The 19,865-nt window shown below is 36.9% G+C and overlaps 1 protein-coding gene across 4 annotated transcripts in view; it reads right to left on the bottom strand.

The window, feature by feature from the left end:
* The window catches only part of LOC150107302 (short/branched chain specific acyl-CoA dehydrogenase, mitochondrial), a 186,810-nt gene that overhangs the window by 12,244 nt on the left and 154,701 nt on the right, over positions 1–19,865 (bottom strand). For all 4 annotated transcript variants that reach the window (XM_090391162.1, XM_090391160.1, XM_090391161.1 and 1 more), the window contains 3 exons: positions 17,256–17,345; positions 9,573–9,710; positions 702–801 (listed from right to left, as the gene is read on the bottom strand). In XM_090391162.1, coding sequence (XP_090247288.1) covers positions 702–801; positions 9,573–9,710; positions 17,256–17,345 — 328 coding nt within the window. The remainder of the gene's footprint in view (positions 1–701; positions 802–9,572; positions 9,711–17,255; positions 17,346–19,865) is intronic.

Below are 19,865 nucleotides of genomic sequence, written 5' to 3'. Positions count from 1 at the left end.
CCTGTTTGGGTGAATCAATCAATGTTTTCTTCAAGGCTTGCCAGTGAATCTCCAAGGTTTAATAATAACAATTACAAGCAACAAATAAACAGCCTAATAATGTGTGTATAAGTATCTTTATGTGATTTTAGTTGGAAGTTTTTTCACTTGGTTATACTATAAATTAAAGATGCCGAGAAATTATATTCTTGGTTTAATCCTTTATCCAAGTGTAAGCAAACAAAATTTGTGCCTGAAGTAATTTCAGGACTGGCAACTCATATATAGATGCTAATGACTTCCCATCACTTGCCTTAGTATCCCATAATGCAAAGCACAAATCCTTATAGACATGTATAATGTTATGCATTATGGGAAGGGTCACTACCAAGACCAGTTTCAACTTTCATTGAGGTATCATCAATGGGAGTCAGAGCCAGAGGTGATACCAAGGTTGAAGTAATGCAGAAGTGATATTTCCATATACGAGTAGCCAAAAGGTGTCACAACTTATTACTAAAATACTCTGGATTAGAGAGAGTGATGGAAGGTTTTACTATAAATAAATATTCCAAGAAATTATATTCTTGGTTTAATCCTTTATCCAACTGTAAGCAAACAACGTTTGATGTCAAATTTAGTTTCGACTGAATACAATATTCATATCTAAATTCCTTAAGACTGCTAATGCTCTCCCATAGGTTTCAAATTCCCATACTTACCAATTTTAACATCTCTGTAATACTTTTCCACAGGATAATTTGTAGTGAATCCTACTCCTCCCATCCATTCAATACATTTTGATGTAGTCAATGAAGCAACCTTAAAAAAATGTCAAATCCATCTTATGAGTTACAAAACTATCAATGTGATGCTTAGTAATCCTATGCTTATAAATTGCAATATTGCAAAAGTTACACAAATACTTTGCCAGGATGCAGTGTTTGAGAAAAATATCCATTCCTCCCCCCCCCCATTTTTTTTTTTTTTTTTTTGGTAAGGGAGGGGAACACTGCATACCAGTGACACACCATGTAATCTACTAAATAACTACATTTACATACAGTACTGAAAATATAATGCATTTAGAATTATAAACTTCCGTTTTTTTTTATTCATTTCAGTGCTACAATTTATTAATTTATTTATTCAACACTTTGTGCGATTCCTGCATGATAACAGCATCCAAAATTCACTGTATTAATTATAAAGATAGGAAATACAATGAGGAAGAGAAATCCAAGAAACACAGAGAAAATCAATTAAACTGAGAAAAGTTTATTTGGTCAGCATAGCTTTCTGAAGGGGATAGTCTTATCTTAGTAATAAGTTTTAAAAGAGGTATACCATGAGTAGACATATCGATACAAAATTAATAACGGAAAACTCACGTACAAAGATTATTTAATAGTATAATTTTCGCCTGTGTGTCACAGCATCTTCAGTACATATTAAGCTCAAATTAAACAATAACTGACAATTCCAAAAAGTGCCACCAAGTAGCTGGTGTAAGATAACTAAAAAGGTCAATAAATTTCCTAACAAAAAAAAAAAAAAAATCTATACAATAAAAAGTTAGGAAAGATTAGCTGATTTGTAAAGTACTATATAGGGGATAGACGTAAGCCATCGGATCTGTTTAAGTTAGGAGAATGAAGTAAAGTTTCACATGTTTCTTTATAAAGGCGTTCCATGAGGAATCGACTTTTGTGAAGGACTCTTGTCGTTCTGCAATGAACTCTATGTCTAGTGAAGATGGCATGTTCTGCAAGTCCAGACTTTTCAGGTTTAAAGTATTTAATATAAGACTGGTGTTCTTCTAGCCGAATAGAGGCAGATCTTCCTGTTTGTCCGAAATAAGATAATCCACAAGAGCACGGAATCTGGTAAACACCTGGATAATTAAGATGTGGAAGCTTGTCCTTAGGAGAAGTGAGAAAGGTGGAGATTTTTCTAAACGGTGTACTAGTACACCACTTCGGCAATTCGATAGTAGAGGTATGTAAGTTTCTGTTCACTTAAAACCTTGATATTCCAGGTCTACCTAATCAATCACTGATGAGACCTCAAAAAAGGTTGAAACCGGTCTGGGTAGTGACCTCTTCTCATAATGTAAAACAATATATATACATCTCTTAGCAGCTGGGTTTTATATTATGAAAGAATATTAAAGTTAGTGAGGGAACTTGCTCCACCTTTGCATGGAGTTGCCCTGGTGTTGTACTATCCAAGTGATCATTTACACTTGGTTCCGCCGATAGTTTTTTCGGCATTGAAACTCTAGATGTCGATGGATTTCGACCCGAGTTTTGTACCCGGCTATAAAATAAAACGGGATTTAACATCTCCCTCTTAATTATGTGAAACTTTACTTCATTCTCCTAACTTAAACAGATCCGATGGCTTACGTCTATCCCCTATATAGTACTTTACAAATCAGCTAAACTTTCCTAACTTTTTATTGTATAGATTTTTTTTTTGTTAGGAAATTTATTGACCTTTTTAGTTATCTTACACCAGCTACTTAGGTGGCGCTTTTTGGAATTGTCAGTTATTGTTTAATTTGAGCTTAATATGTACTGAAGATGCCTGTGACACACAGGCGAAAATTATACTATTAAATAATCTTTGTACGCGAGTTTTCCGTTATTAATTTTGTATCGTTATCTTAGTAATGTATTCACTATCTACAATAAAGTGACAGTTGAAGTGGATAAGGGGAATGGATACACCTTAAGACTGCTAAATTTTGCAAACACATTCACATTTCATAGGAGTTCTATTTACATAAACTGGAGAATATATGGATGGATGTGAAGCTGGTGAGACATTGACAAAAGGATGGCTGATGGACAGTGTAGTATACGGTGGAGTGGAATCAAAGAGAAGGCAGGTGACCACTAGCATCCCACAGGGCTCTGTATCAATGATTACTATTATTATTATTAAGAAAGACCTCCAGGGAGTCAGGGGCTCATTGAGGTGGGGGGCCATATACACACACAACAGCTATCATGCTTATTCTTGAATTCATTCACACTGCTTGCACATATTACATCCAATTGCCATCCATTTCAGTCATGTATGGCCCTATAAAAGAAAAATGTAGCCCTGACCCCTTCTTGGCGGAATTCATTCTCAGCTTCCAAGTATATCCTCTTGCCTTTCCCCATACTCCATAAAATGAAAAATTCCATCAACTAAAGTCCTGTTTAACCCTTTCAGAAGTTTATACATCTCAATCATATCATCCTTCTTTCTTCTGTCTGCTAGTGTATGCAGTCTACAAATCTGTCTTCATAATATCCTGATATAATTTTTAACACTCCTTTGCACTCTCTCCACTATATCAGAATCACAACAGAAACCAGGAGACCAGACCTGCACACAATAGTCCAAGTGGGATCTTATCAAGGCCTTCTAAAGAGACAAAATGACATCCTTATCTTTATATGTGAAAGTTTGTTTCAGCATTGCAATTATCTTTTGAGTTGTATTTGCAATTTTTGCTACATGGCCCTGAACTTCAACTTCCTATCTACTAACACTCCAAGATCCCTAGCCTCATCAGTTTCTTCGAGCATAATCCCACCAATATAATATGACATTGGATATCTAATCACATCAAAGTGCATGACTTTACATTTACTGATATCATTTTCCCATGCCTGTAATTCCAGTTTATTCAAATCATTCTGCAAGTACTGCATATCGGCAGCATTCCTCATTACCCTGCCTATCTTTACATCATCGGCAAATAGCTGTATGTCACCTGTCAAATCCTTCCCAATAATGTATAGATTGAATAACAGTGGACCAAAAACTGATCCTTGTGGTACACCACTAGTTACAGTAAATCTTTCAGAACCCCCCCCCCATAAACCACTTTTTGATATCTGTCAGTCAGCCATCCTCTTAACAACACTAATATTTTATAATCCAAACCCATATTCTCCAATTTATGCAACAGTATTCCATGCTGTATTCTGTCAAAAGCCTAAGCAAAATCCAAAAGTATCATGGTGTATCCATTCCCTTTGTCTAGTTCAATGGTAACATTATTACAGAATGTGAGCAAGTTGCTAAAACATGACTTTCCCTTAGTAAACCCATGTTATTAATTGCAAAGTAGATTCATTGTCAACTCATTTCTGAATGTGAGCCCTAACCAAGTTTTCCAAAATCTTTACCACCACTCCTGAGATACTGATTGGTCAAAAATTGGATACATCAGACTTTGCACAACTCTTGTACAATGGTATTACCATACATTCTTTCCATTCCTGTGGAATCATACTTATTCTGAGACTCAAATCATATACTCTTTTAGTACCTGTGCTGACATCAGTCCCTACTGCTGAATTCTTATTCACTTTGTGCAACAGTTGTAATACCTCCTATTCATACACTCCAGTTTCTTCAGAAGAGGTAGCAGTGAACTCAATGTTACATACACCATGTTGATAGCTTTTACAAAATGGGCACTCATTCGTTGAACAAACTCTTCTGCATCTGTCATCCTCACACCATCTGCATTCAGAAGCGTTATTCTTTCATATTCATTCTTTCTTTTACTTGCAGCATATTTACAGAATTCTTGTGTGTTGTCTTTAGCATGCAGAGCCAGTTTATTTTCATACTCAGACTTTGCTTTCCGTACAACAATTGTGACTCTTCTGGCCTGCTGCTTATAATTTTAATAACCGACATCATCCTTATGCAAACGATATTCCTTCTACATCATCCTTTTCTTATGAATCTCTTGCTTAATAAGATTACACATCCATTTGACTCCTACTCTATTTATTCTTCAAACTCTTGGGACACATTCTGATATCGCATCATTCAAGTGTTGCTTAAATGCTTCCCATACACTCTCGATATTCTTTCCATCCAGCAACTGATCCCATTCCGCTGAATGGGATCAGTTGCTGGATGGAAAGAATATCGATCCTCAGTTAGTCATAATTTCCTGCTTTGTAGTTCAGCATGTAACCTTTTCTGAATGGAACATTCATAAACTTAGTCATTCCAAGTGAGTACTGCATAATCACTGTCACCAACAGGAGGCAGAATAGTTACACCTTTAACTGCAACACTCTGATACTATAATCAAATCTAACACTCTTTGAGCTTGAGTGCCTTCTGTCACATGCTGTTTGAAGAAGTCGTCCTGCAACAGCACAATAAATTCAATTTCATTCTTCTCATGAGATTTTACTGCTACCCAATCAATATTTGGATAATTAAAGTCTCCCATTATGATTACTCTTTTTGCATTCAGCATCTCCATTTGGTGATACATTTCTTCATCACTAGCAACCGATCCACCAGGTCTTTAACAACACCCCAGTATGTAATTGATCTTGTAAGATTCCACCTCACATCACCAGATGGTTCAAGTTCTCAACACTAACTAGATTCAAGTCATCTGATATCATTTGTAGCATGCCCCGTCCTCTCCAATGACAGTGGGAATAATTTCAGAAGGGATACTGGGAATTGATCTAGAACACCTGCAGGATGATCTAAATACACTGGTAATTTGGGCAAAGGGTAATGGCCAATTCAATGTGTTGAAGTCTTAAATTATGCACTTGGAGATGAATAAACCATAGGATATGTCTTGCAAGAAAATGAATAAGGATTAAGATTTAGGGGCAACGATGGAAAAAGGGTTGAAGTTAAAAAGTGAACAAAATATCTCAAAGGATCACTTAGATGTTAAGAAACATATTGACAGGAATTTATTATCTCTATTAGGTTATCTGTGTGTTTCTTAGATGTGTAAGGTTCAGAGGCAAGTGATCAAAATGGTGACTGGTGAGTTGAGTGCACCCTGTGAGAAGAAAATGAAGTTTGTGGGTTACAAAGTTTATAATTAAGTTTTGTTAAAGTTATGGGCTACTAATGGGCAGGGACGTGCACTATACAGCTTCTTCCTGTCAAGTCAAGAGACCTTCCCTCAGTGTGGCCTGTTTCATAGAAGGGGATCTAGTGAAACCAGCAAGTATTCCCATTATAAATGGATACCTTCTTAGTTAGAGGAAATGCCAACCAGACACTAGGCAGTATATGTTCTTCATTGCCTGGTGAAATACCACTTCCTGGCTTATTGCAGGTCTGAAGTGGCAAATTCCATGTTTGGTCTCCAGATCAGGGTTTCTGGTTTCTGTTCTCCCCTTCTCTTCTCCATGAAGTGAGAGTGATACCCTTCAAGGCCATGACTAACATACTTAGAGACTCAAGAAACTGCTTTCAAGGATACAGCAGTTAAAACAGTGATCCAGGCCAGCTTCCAGGTAGTGCATGGGGCCCCGAACTTCAGTAACGAGACAGGAGGCTTTCCGATCAACTAGTGCATAATTTCGCTGCCACACACTCTGCCAGGTTGTGCCTGGAGAGAGAGAGAGAGAGAGAGAGAGTGTCCAAGTATGTGGGGGACACTGTTGAGGCCATATGGCACAGAGACTGCTTTCTCCCTGTATGGAAGTCATGTCCAAGAGCCTAGCTTCTCTCACTGCACATCCCCACTATATCCTTCCATCTAATCACACTAATGATCAAATCTATGAAGACTCACAAACAACAACAGTGCACAGCGACAAAAGAGAATCTTCCTCATTAATTAATCCCATCAGTACCAGAATATCTTCACTAAAAACTCACTTTAACACCTACTTTACTGACATCCACAATCACTTGCAGTCTTCCAAACTGGACATCTTATTTCTAACAGAAACAAAGATCACAGCCACATTTATTGCTGTCTGCCTCCAGTGCCCAAACCACAGACTTCATTATTCTTTTCACCACAAAGGACCTGTGCCTTTCTGAAATCTGAGATTAGAGAAAGTTTTTAGAAATTTCAGAGAAATTTATGAAATTTCATAAATTTCCAATTTCATATAAAATTCCTTTATGAAATTTCCGATTTCATACAGGCCACCAGCAGAAAACTCGTCTCCTCCAAATGGAAACTGTGCCATTTGGTTGCTTGCTAAGGCTATTGGATGCAACTTCTGTCTCATCCTAATGGCACCACTATCACTTCACCCAAAGATAAAGCCTCCTGGCATCACTCTTTTCCTCAAACTCCTGCATAGATGACCAAGGAAAATCAACTCCTACCATACCAGAATCCAAGCACAATATGTCTCCTATAGTTTAAAACGGAAAAAACTGTTGCAGCGTGTAGCTCAGTACAAGTGGCATTTGCACTCTATGGTGCTTGACCACATGAAGACAGACATGGGGTGTAAATCTAGTAGCTGATGAGAAGAACATTTTCGAAGCCTTTTTTGCCAGCCTGATTGGCTGAGTGGTTAGCATATCTGCTCCCCAGCCAAAAGGCTGTGGGTATGGATATTTGCGATTGTCTTTGGAAATACCAGTGGTGGTGGTGGTGGGCGGTAGATGGCGTTAGTGTAGTTGCAGTTAGTTGTAGCTGGTGGAGACAGAGAGCTGTAGAGTAGGTGCCCTCCCTCAATGAGTCTTTGGACTGCCTGGAGGTGTCACATAATAATAATAATAATAATAATAAAAATAAAATCTTCAGTAAACTACTAAATATAACTTGGATACTAAAAAAAGTCTTTTGGTCCTGATGGCATCTCCCCAATTGTTCTCAAACATTGTGTTCCAAAGTTAATACCTATCCTGCATAGGCTCTATAATTTATTATACATATCTGGTACCTATTCCAATGCATGGAAGCAATCTCATATTCATCCTATATCAATTGATAGTCAACTCCTTCACTACTTAGAGGCCCATAAATTAATCACTGATCACTGGTACAGATTCTGTAAATAAAGATCCACAGCTGACGTTGTACCTTACATTACCCACCACTGGACACATACCATGAAGGGTTCAGAGAAACTTGTGCTGTCACCCTACCATATGTGGCATCGAGGCCTACTAAACAAACTGCCATCCATCGGTCTCCCTGCCACTCTCTGTAATTGGGTAGCCAGCTTTCTCTCTGATTGTTCTCTGCAAGTCGTGATAAATAGCTCCCTCTCTTAAAGCTTCAACACCAATGCTGGAGTGCCTCAAGGCTTATCCTGTCACCTATCACCTCCTCTCTTTTTCCTATGCATAAATGACCTACTCACAATAACCACTAATCAAATCCCATCCACAGCTCTGTAAATGATAGTACTCTGCACTCATTGTACTCATTTCACAAATCATGCAGTACTCAGACATCCCAGGCTACAAGATCATCTCCAACTAGTACCTTAAACATTGATCTACATATTATCCTCCAATGGGGCAAGGACAACTTTATGTTCAATACCACCAAAAACAGTCTTGCCTTTTCTCACATAAAAGAGATCCAGCTCATCTATCCTTACCCTCAGTAATACATAAATCACCAGACAAGATCAGATCTCTTTGCTTGAACTAACAGTTACCTCCAGTCTTTCCTGGCATAAACACATCACATCAATAGCCTCCTCAGCATCCAAGAAACTTGGCATTCTCTTTCATTCAAGAGCCTATTTTATAGCCAAACAACTCTTCACTGTATAGCTAGTCTAGCCATTAATATTGTTGCAACTTGAACAGTGCATAAACCTTTAATCTGCATAAATAATTTACAGTATAAATAATTTCAGCACATACATACCACACATATATAATGTGCATGTAACAGCACTCAAGTTTTGAAATGTCCCCCTTTTGCCTTCCTGCACACCTGAGGCCACATATTGATGGCAGCACGCACAACATCCAACAGAAATGCTATACTGCTAGTTCCAAATCTACTTTGTTGTTTCTTGCAGGCTTCTCTCTCAAGCTCTGACCACAATTTGAAGTCCAACAGATTCAGATTGGGACTTCAAGACAGCCATTCAGATGGTGAAATGTGATCAGGCACATTTGCCTCTAATCACTATTGTGTGGTCCTTGCCTTGTGTGTAGGGGGGTGAATCCTGTTGGAAAGCCCACCACCTGAATCCTGAATGCTATGGTATGTGCTGTACAACCATTGGGACATATACCTGATTGTTTTGGTAGTTAAACAATTCTTCAGTGGTGAAAATCTTTTCACCTGTCAAGAGGATATCTCTGTGTTTGTGCACTGCCAAAGAAGTACCTTTGATTCTATCACCCTCTGCCACATAAGTGGCAATGTTAGGTAGTGTCCAGTTAGTACATGTAACATTGTTCTCTGGAAATTATGTAAGATTGTAAAGGTATATGGACAAGATTTTTTTGCTTAAAGAGTAGTAGATGAGCGAAACAGGTTGTCAGCAGTGCTCGTGGTGTTCTGTCAGTGAACAACTTTAAGGAGCAGTATGATAGGCATTGCATCAGTATTCAATATCGGTATTGTTTATGTGGATCTCCCTGGTTTTTGGGGAGGTTTTCAGTCTTTGGACTCCAAGGAGATGCCTGTGTAATAATATTTACTTCAATTAGTCAAAAAAAACACAACTGAAAATGAGAATCAAATTAAGAATGCTTATTGAATTAATATTCTATATTATCTGATAAAACATGCACAATTTGCTTTATCTCTATGCTTATTAAGGTACTTAAAACTGGTTTTATTTGAAAACAAAATAAATATTTCTTACTTCTGAGGCATAATACTTGGCCATAGATGCCTCTTTTATAAATGGTTTACCACTCTCTTTTAACCTTGCTGCATTATAAGTGAGTAATCTAGCAGCTTCAATTTGTGTTGCAATTTGTGCTATCTGATGCTGCATGGCCTAAAAGAAAAAAAATGCACTTATAATCTATAATTTTAATATAACTTTAAATGGATGCAGAGAAAAGTAAAATATACATATCATTTAAAATTATCATGGAAGGACAAAGCAACATCAATCTTTTTCTGAACTAATATAAGCAATTTTTCTCCAGTTTATTACTTTTTTTAGTATACTTATTTTTTTTTATTTATTGATTGATTTATTATTTTTTAATGGTTCCCACCCATGAAAGTTTATTAGTAAATCCATATTACATTTGTGCTGTGGGTGGACTAAGGATTTAAAAAAATAAAAAAATAAAAAATCAATTTTTATTATTTACTTTCTTATTTATATAGTCCAGATTTGAATAATACATAGGCTATTTGTGAGTAATATACATAGAAAAGTCTACTGTTTGCAAAAAGCTGAGAAGATGTTCAAACACTGGTGTTTGATTTCTGGTAACTTATGACACTACACTATACTATACTTTTTAATTGCATAAAGCTGAACATGAAAGAATTTGTGTATATTATGTCCAGGCCTGGTTGGTGGCATGTGCAAAGTGTGCAATATACACAGGCGGCGCAGAAGAAAAGGCACCTAAAAGATGTCAAAAAATATGAGATAAGAGTTTAAACGAACAACGAATGGTACAGAATGGTACATATAATTATGAATTTACGTCGTCTTCTGTTCGGGCCCTCTTCAGATCTTCCTGGAAACGAACAAATAAATTCTGAAATTGTATCCTGGACTCGATTATATCACTGTAATTTTTGATTAAAATTTACAAAAATATACTGAAAAAGTTAAGAAAAAGAGCATTACAGAATGTGATAACATGGAAGACCAACAATTGGAAGAAAAATGTAGTTCATTAGAAAATGCATTAAGTGACAAAGAAAACAAGGCCATTGAAGCAGAAGAACTGCAAATAGAGCTGAAATTATTATCTAGAAAAATTGAAGAAAATAATTCACCAGAAATAGTTTTGAAGTGGATTTATAACAACAACCTTGAAGAACTCTTTGCAAATTCACTGATTGCATTGAGAATACTATTGACTTTGTCCGTTTCAGTTGCTAAGGGAGAGAGAACATTTTCTAAATTACAATTAGTAAAGAACTACCTACGATCAAGCATGAGTCAAGAAAAACTAAATGGTTTGGCACTAATTTCAATAGAAAATAACATTGCTCAGTCTATCAACATTGATGTACTGCGACAGGATTTTGCTAAAATGAAAGCCAGACGAGTTCCTTTTAGCAAAATTAATGTAAAGAATATTTGAATAAATCTCTTAACTTTATATTACTATTTTATATTATTTTGAAAATTTATATAACTTGAAAAAATTTGTATAAGCAGGACTAATCTGTAGGTAACATTATACTGTAAAGCGGTTTTCATTTGTTTTTCATTTCCTGTTCGTTTTATTCACACTTTATCCAAAAAAACTTTTATGGAAAGGCGCCGAACATGAATCGCATACACAGGAAAAATACGATGCGGCGATCCTAATTATGTCCATGACCTCACCATTCAGCTCCTCTTTTTATAATCCCCAGTTTAATTTAGTAAAACTATTTTATCACTTAATTCATTTTCTTTTATCATCTTTATAACTGCATTCTTATTTTAAGGATTTTTCTAATAAAAAAATAAAAATATCAAACAACTTGTATTATTGTAAGGTAACTTCTTATACTCCTACTGGATGGTGTATGCTTTTGTTATGTGTCTCGTTAGAATTCTGCATTCCCAGAGGTCTTTCTGCTACTTGTATGTGCTCTTTCCTCTTTTAAAGAGTGCACTAACAATAAAATCATATGGTTTTAATGTGGAATTTTCTAGTCAACATTAAAATTCTGTAATATGTATTGGAAGCTATAGTCCTCTTGTAGTTGTTTATTATTTTAACGGTATAATAGAACACAGAAACTAAGTAAATAATTAATTTATTAACTTGATGCTGATATTTCGCTGGTATTATAACCAGCATCTTCAGAGCACAAAAACACTGTTTGTCACAATACGCGAGACTAAAACAACATGGTGTACTTAAACAAAATTGTAGCAGCAACACAAAGACTAGAGTCCTGATTTTGGCACCCTCTATCTGAAAAAAAAAAAAAAAAAAAAAAAAAAAAAAAAAAAAAAAAAAAAACGCTATCATATATTACTAGAGTCCTAGAAAAGTGCTAGTTTTTTCTTAATATGACTGTCTCCCAGATCTTCGGCAAGTTAATACAGCCATATTTATTGAGATTTGGAGTGTGTTTTAGGGCTTCTGTCGCCTCTAAGAACAATCTCTCTGATTTATATGGGTTTCTGTGTAGTAATTTTGTGTTTTTCCAGTTGATCCTGTGTGCAGGGGTATCCAGAGCATGGTCTGATAGGCCCGACTTCCCATAATGATATTTCCGGACGTATCGTTTATGTTCGCTGATGCGGATATTCACAGTTCTTCCTGTTTGACCGTAGTAGGCTTGATTGCATGAGCAGGGTACTTGGTAGACTCCTGGATGTGATAAAGGAGGAATGCTGTCCTTGGGTGAGCGGATGAGGGTGGCTAATTTGCTACATGGTCTGAATGTAGTGCGTAGTTTATGTTTATTGAGAATTCTAGAGATCTTTTCGGATGTGCCTTTAATGTAAGGGATGGTGACTGTTTTGTTGTAGTTCTCTGTGGTGGATGGTGGGAGGAGTTTCTTAGGAGTGTTTAGTATTTTGTTTATTTTTTGTGGATTGTAGCCGTTGGCCAAGAAGGTGTGGCGTAAGTGAGTCAGTTCAGCAGTAAGAGCCTTGTCATTTGAACAGATTGCTCTCGCTCTATGGGTTAGCATTTTTAATATGCCATATTGTTGAGAAGGATGATGGTGTGATTGTTTGTGTAAGTATCTGCCTGTATGTGTGGGTTTTCTGAAAACTGAAAATGATAAGGAACCATCTGGGAGACGTGTGATGAGTGTATCCAGGAAGGGCAGACAGTTGTTGGCTTCCAGTTCCATAGTAAAGTGGATTTTTGGATGTTGGCTATTTAAATGTGCTAAGAATGTTTTCAATGTCTCAGGGCCATGTGGCCAAATAGCAAGCACATCATCAACATAGCGTAGCCAAAGTGTTGGTTTGAGAGTGGCTGTATTGATTGCTTGTTTTTCCAGGTGTTCTATATAAAAGTTGGCTAGGGGGGGAGAAAGGGGGGAGCCCATGGCTGTCCCATCAATTTGTTTGTATATTTTCCCTTTCCATGTGAAATATCCTGCATGTATTGTGAATTTGAATAGTTCAAATATATCAGGGGGGAAGTGTGACTTCAGTAGATTGAGGGTTTCTATTAGTGGTACATTTGTGAATAGTGAAGTGATGTCAAAGCTTACTATTAAGTCTGAGCTTTTTAGGGTGAGGTGTTGTAAGATGCTTTTTAGGTGTGCTGAATTTTTGATAAAGGAGGGAGAATTGTTAGTGAGAGTGGCTAGTAGCTTTGCTAAATGTCTAGCCAGTTTGTATGTGGGACTATTTATACTGTCCACAATTGGGCGTAGGGGTGTGCCTGGTTTGTGAATTTTTGGTGATCCATAGATCCTCGGTGTTTTAACATGGAAGGGTTTGAGTTTGTTAACTGTGTCTTTGGGCCAGGAAGTGACTTTTTTTAATAATTTTCGTGCCTTATTCTTTTGTGTGTTGGTGGGATTGCGATCTATAATTTTGTATGTTGACTGATCTTGTAATAGTGTGTGCATTTTGTTTTCAAAGATCTCAAGAATTCTCAATAAACATAAACTACGCACTACATTCAGACCATGTAGCAAATTAGCCACCCTCATCCGCTCACCCAAGGACAGCATTCCTCCTTTATCACATCCAGGAGTCTACCAAGTACCCTGCTCATGCAATCAAGCCTACTACGGTCAAACAGGAAGAACTGTGAATATCCGCATCAGCGAACATAAACGATACGTCCGGAAATATCATTATGGGAAGTCGGGCCTATCAGACCATGCTCTGGATACCCCTGCACACAGGATCAACTGGAAAAACACAAAATTACTACACAGAAACCCATATAAATCAGAGAGATTGTTCTTAGAGGCGACAGAAGCCCTAAAACACACTCCAAATCTCAATAAATATGGCTGTATTAACTTGCCGAAGATCTGGGAGACAGTCATATTAAGAAAAAACTAGCAATTTTCTAGGACTCTAGTAATATATGATAGCGTTTTTTTTTTTTTTTTTTTTTTTTTCAGATAGAGGGCGCCAAAATCAGGACTCTAGTCTTTGTGTTGCTGCTACAATTTTGTTTAAGTACACCATGTTGTTTTAGTCTCGCGTATTGTGACAAACAGTGTTTTTGTGCTCTGAAGATGCTGGTTATAATACCAGCGAAATATCAGCATCAAGTTAATAAATTAATTATTTACTTAGTTTCTGTGTTCTATTATACCGTTAAAATAATAAACAACATGTTCGACGAACACATAAGTCTGTCTACACGTTTAAGTCCTCTTGTAATCTTTGCATTGATTAGAACAATAATTTTCCTGTGATAGTTTTAGACCTATAATCTCATGAATAATTCAGTGGCAATTAAACAGCAGTGAACTTTTGTAGGAGAGGCCTTAAGAATTTCTGGGGACCCAAGCCAAAACTGATTTGCACATTAACAAGGCAAAGTCCACTCTTAGGACCTATATCTGCTGTCAATCACCATTACATTATTACTACACTGCTTAGAAAGAAGTCAATAGACATTCCCATAGGCAAGGTGCATCATGTCAATGTACAAGTCATATGTTTATAGCTGGTATAAATTGGAGGAATATGATGCTCCCAAGTCAGTACAACTTTGTCCAGGTGAAATGGCTGTGAGAAGTGAACCGACAGAGCTTGAAAGAGGCATTGTGATAGTATGCTATGTTGCAGGCTTATCTGTTTGGCAAACTGTTGACAAACTGGGCTATCTCAGGTAAATAATCAGTGATACCATACTACCTGCAGTGGACAACCCACCACACTCACCAAACATGAGCATAGGGTGCTATGAAGGATAATATGTGAAAACTGCCATTCGTCAGCCGAAATGTGGAATGCGGAGTTCTGAGCATCAGTCGGAACACAAATCTGCACAAACATTCAGAACTGAGGCTCACAACATGGGTTTCCATGGGAGGTCTGCAATATGCAAGTCCCATATTACCTGAACCAACATGCAGCATTGTCTTCAATGGTGTAGAGAGCACGCACAGTGGGATGTGGAAGATTTGATAGCTGTGTTACGGAGCAACGAATAAGAGACATTCACTGGGCAACTGAACTGAACTGCGGAACTGACCATTGTCTCTTTTAGCAAGACAATGCAATGTGTCTTAAGTCTGCAGATGTAACTGAATGGTTTATGGACATAAACATAACCACATTTGACTGGCCTCCACAAGGCCCTGATCCCCACCCTAATGAACATCTGTGGGATGAACTGGAGCATCATGATCAAGGGACGTCTGCTCCACAACCGTCCAGGACCTCATTACATGCCTACAGAAGAATGGTCCAAAATTCCCATGGATTGCTATCGTACACTTGTGGAAAGTATGTCCCATAGGATTGCTGCAGTCATGACAGCAAAAAGAAGTCCTACATTGTATTAAGGTGGGTACGATGGCTGTTTGTTCCTCATACCATGTGTCCGTTGACTTCTTTCCAAGCAGTGTATATTACTTATTAGTAACTTATGATAATCATAATGCTAACTGAAAGAATTATGAAATAGGAATAGAATGCAGGATAATCCAGTCTCTTGAATATGTAGGCCTAATGAACTGCCAGCTAATCAGTGACCATATGGATTTTATCACTCAAGATCCACAGCAGATCTTTTCACCTATATTATCTACCTCTGAATACATGCCATAGAAAAATTTGCATGTGACATTTCCAAGGTATTTAATGGGATCTGGCACTGAGGGCTGCTAAGCAAATTATCATCTTATAGTCTACCTTCTATCCTTTGTAACTAGGTTGTCACTTTTCTCTCAGATCATCTGCTAAATGCAATGGTAGATAATTTTCTGTTCAGCTTTCTCTACTAATGAAGGTGTTCCTCACCTTCATTAGTATCTGTTCTGCTATATTACCTTCCTCATATTCCTAAACATCCTACTAACCTCAAACCCTATCCACATTTTATCAGGATCCTTCTCCTATGATAAACTTTGTCGTCATACATTCCAAGTTTCAAGATCTACAACCAGTACCCTAAACACTGATTTCCATAATTATTAGCCATTCTTCAATGGCTAATGATACTCTAATCACTTTCAATGCTTCTGAAGCACAATTCTACATTTTTTCTTTGCAAAAAAAGATCTTCTCCAATTGACTTCAGTAACACTTAGTAAAACAGCTAATACCAGATCTCTCTCTCCCTCAAGTGAATTGACAGCTTGAGGCAGTGCAACAAAAAATCCTTTTTAAAAATTCTTGATGCTTGATATAGACAGCCAGTCCTCGATTTACAATGTATGCAACTTATGATCACTTGTGTTTATGACACCCATTCTATCAACACATTCACTGACCACTTCACTCCTGTAACCCAAGGACATGGATGTTATTACTGCCTCAAGGAATTTATTGAAGAAATTCTTTTGCTAAGGCTATTGCTGCTGGTGATGATGAGAAAACCCTCTGAGACTTTTGGAAGGAAGACAATATCTTGCATCATACAAAGAATGTAGATGCAGTATAGAGTGAGATGAGAGCAAAGAGTATGAACAGTGTATGGAAGAAGCTGCTGAAAATATATGTTTACATTCACAGGATTCACTAAAGACTTACAAGAGCTTGATGGTAAGATGCTGCAGAAGAAAAGTTATCAAATGAAGATCTTACAGAGCTAGAAGCACAGGAAAATGCAAAAGAAGAAGAGAGAAAAAGTAGAACATTAGCAAGCTGAGCCTTAACAAAAAGTTTACAGTGAAAATATTGGTGCTGCCTCTGTTAATAAGGCATTTTGGTTGGTTGAGGAAATGAACCCCAATGGAGAGATTTAGCAGAGTTGAAAATAATGCAAGCTGAATTTGCTTGCTATAGAAAAATTTATGTAGGGAAAAAAAATGCAAACCATGACAACGTGGATGTAATGTACATATTTTAAAAGAATCCCACTCCTGCTATCATCTCACTTCCTTCCCAAGATCAGCCTAAACTTTCTACAAAGTATGCATATGGTGAACCATCAACAGAAAGCTTGTTGTTGATAACTCATTCAATTAATAAAGCAGCAGCTTTGAAGAATTACTCTTGCTCCATGTGTTTTCAGCTGAATATCTTAATTGCAAGGGCAGAGAAGCACTGCCCTTGATAGGAAAAACTAATGAAAACTAGTTTCATTATTTTTTAAATTACATAAGTTAACTGACTGTATCTATTTATACATAAACCCTCACAAAACTAATAAAAAATACTGCTCTTTTAATAATTAAGGTTTATTAATAAATGCCATTTTGAGATACTTGTAAAAATGCAAGTGGAAAAAAAAAATTTTAAATATCTCACTTGAAAATCAAAGATCCGTTTTCCAAACTGCTTCCTCTCAAATGTATAATTTACTGCACTTTCAAAGCAACCTCGAGAAAGGCCAATCATCTGTAATAGAAAATATATTGAAAATGTCATGAATATCAAAGAAATCTAAATCATTTATCATTGTGAGATGATTTTGTTCACCAGTTTTAGGGAATTGTGATTTTTTTAAACCTGAACTCATATTAATGTGTTATTAAAAATTATCAAATTGGATTATATGCTTACTACATGCAATTTTTAATAAATGCATATGATAAAACTACGAATGTTGTGCACTTTCAGCTAATTCTACAAACAAAATAAATACAGCTGTCTAAAATGATTTTGAAAAATTTTAAAACATAATTTTGAATAAGGAGAAGAGAAAATTCACATCTACAATACACTTCCATTACAATATGAAACTATAATAATTTCAAATAGTGTGTCTGATACAGTCATATGCTGCTTAAGTATTGCACTACTTGTTATCAATGATATGATATCATCTTAGGCAGACCATATTTTGCATTTTATTAACACTTTTTTAAGGCTGCAGCAGAGCTTCAGAAATCCACTCACCACTGGTGGTTATCTGAGACAAGTGGTGAGTCAATTTTCAGCCTGGTCCTAAATGCATTTAAAATGTCTTATTTTCTTTGCATAATTTCCACTGTTTTTTTTTTTTTTTTCATTTTAAAACATCTCATTCACTATCAATCATCATCATCAAATTCCTGCCATGTACCCTCAAGGGGTATACAGGATATGATAGTACTACATGAAAAATTGTTGCCCATGAAAAATTTACATCATTACTAACTTTCTACCTACAATTTTCCTCCAAATCAGTCTGTTACCTGTCAAGACTCCAACATTATCAGATCTTATATTTCTGTATTCTAAGGCACTTTTAACCATATCAATCCACCTATATCTTGGTCTTCCTCTGAGTCTTTTTCCTGCCAATCTGGCAGAGAACACTTGTTTTGCTAATGTTTTCTTTCTCATTCTGTTTAAGTGACCATACCATCTGAGATTAGCTCTGTTAATGCATTATCTGACAATGTCCTTTTTATTTTTATTTTAAAACATCTTATTCACTATCAAGTTACTTCATAATAGGCAACTTCCAATGAAGGTAACAAAGAAGTTTTATTTTCAATCAGGAGACAGTATCTTTTGTAATTATTAGACTGTTTGTTCCTATTAAAAGTTAATTTGCATTGAGGTACACTCAGAGATACCTTGCTGCTGTTTCCAAAATGTGAAATAATCCATATGCTTATTAAATTACTTAAGGAATTTACAACTGATATAAATTAAAATTAAACTTGAATCTATATTCCAATATTTTGGCAACGTCACGTTGCCATTTTCACAGGAACTTAAAATAAAGACACGTGCACGCAGGCACTACACACAGTAAATGAGGACGAAGCAGGAAGCTGTTGTTTCTCCTAAAAGTCCTGATGGTGCCCCTTAGTGGGCTATGTACGTATTCTCGGCCATTGGGCTGAAGGTCTTCTGATGTAAGTCTCCCAAATTTGTGTAGTCTCATGCAACCAAATGTGTTGAAGTTTGGCATGTTTCTAAGGGATGAGGCTGATTCCATGAATAGCCCTTCAAATTTGAATTTACTATGGTGTATTATCATGGCTTTCTTCCACCATATTCTGTGGCGAGTATCCAGAGCATGGTCTGCAAGACTAGAGTGGATGTACTGGTGAAAATGGATGTAGTCTTTGTGTTCTGAAATTCTGATGTTCGCTGTCCTCCTGTTTGGCCAAAGTAGGCCAGCTTACAGCCTGCAAGGGACCTAGTATACACCAGGTAGGTGTAAGGGAGGTGGTTGGTCTTTAGTGGAGTGGATAAGGGACGCCAATTTTTTATTTTGCTGTCCTGCCTGTTTGGCCAAAGTAGGACAGCTTACAGCCTGCAAGGGACCTAGTATACACCAGGTAGGTGTAAGGGAGGTGGTTGGTCTTTAGTGGAGCGGATAAGGGACGCCAATTTTTTATATGGTCTGTAACAAGAGGTCAAGTTATGTTTTTTTAGGATTTTGGTAATTTTTTCCGAGCTGCTTGGGATGTAGGGAATGGTGATGGATTTAGAATAATCCTTGTTGTGAAGGGGAAGAGGGGAGTTGTGGTTAACTGGTGTTAATATTTTTTGAATTTTTTTGGGGGGGGGGGATAGCCATTGGCTGAGAAAGTGTTGAGGATGTGGTTTAGTTCCATGGTTAGGGCATTGTCATTTGAACAGATAAGTTTAGCCCTATTGTGTAGCGTCTTAATAACTCCATATTGTTGTGAGGGGAGGGGGTTGTTGGTGAATGTATCTGCCAGTATGGGTAGGTTTTCTATAAACTGAGAAAACCAAGGTTCCATCAGGCTGGCAGGTGACTAGCATGTCTAAGAAAAGGAGGCTGTTATTTTTCTCCTTTTCCAGGGTGAACTTGATTCTGGGGTGTTGGTTGTTTACGTTTGTTAGGAAGGAGAGGAGTGTATCAGAGCCATGTGGCCAAATAGTGAACACATCATCGACATAGCAAAGCTATATAGTTGGTTTCTGTGGGGCAGAGTTTAAGGCTTTCCTCTA

Source organism: Typopeltis vanoorti, chromosome 4 (genome assembly GCF_054136105.1).
Source record: "Typopeltis vanoorti isolate ZY-2024b chromosome 4, IOZ_Tvanoo_1.0, whole genome shotgun sequence".
NCBI classification, from domain to species: Eukaryota; Metazoa; Arthropoda; class Arachnida; order Uropygi; family Thelyphonidae; genus Typopeltis; species Typopeltis vanoorti.
This window is presented reverse-complemented; position numbering and strand designations above follow the sequence as displayed.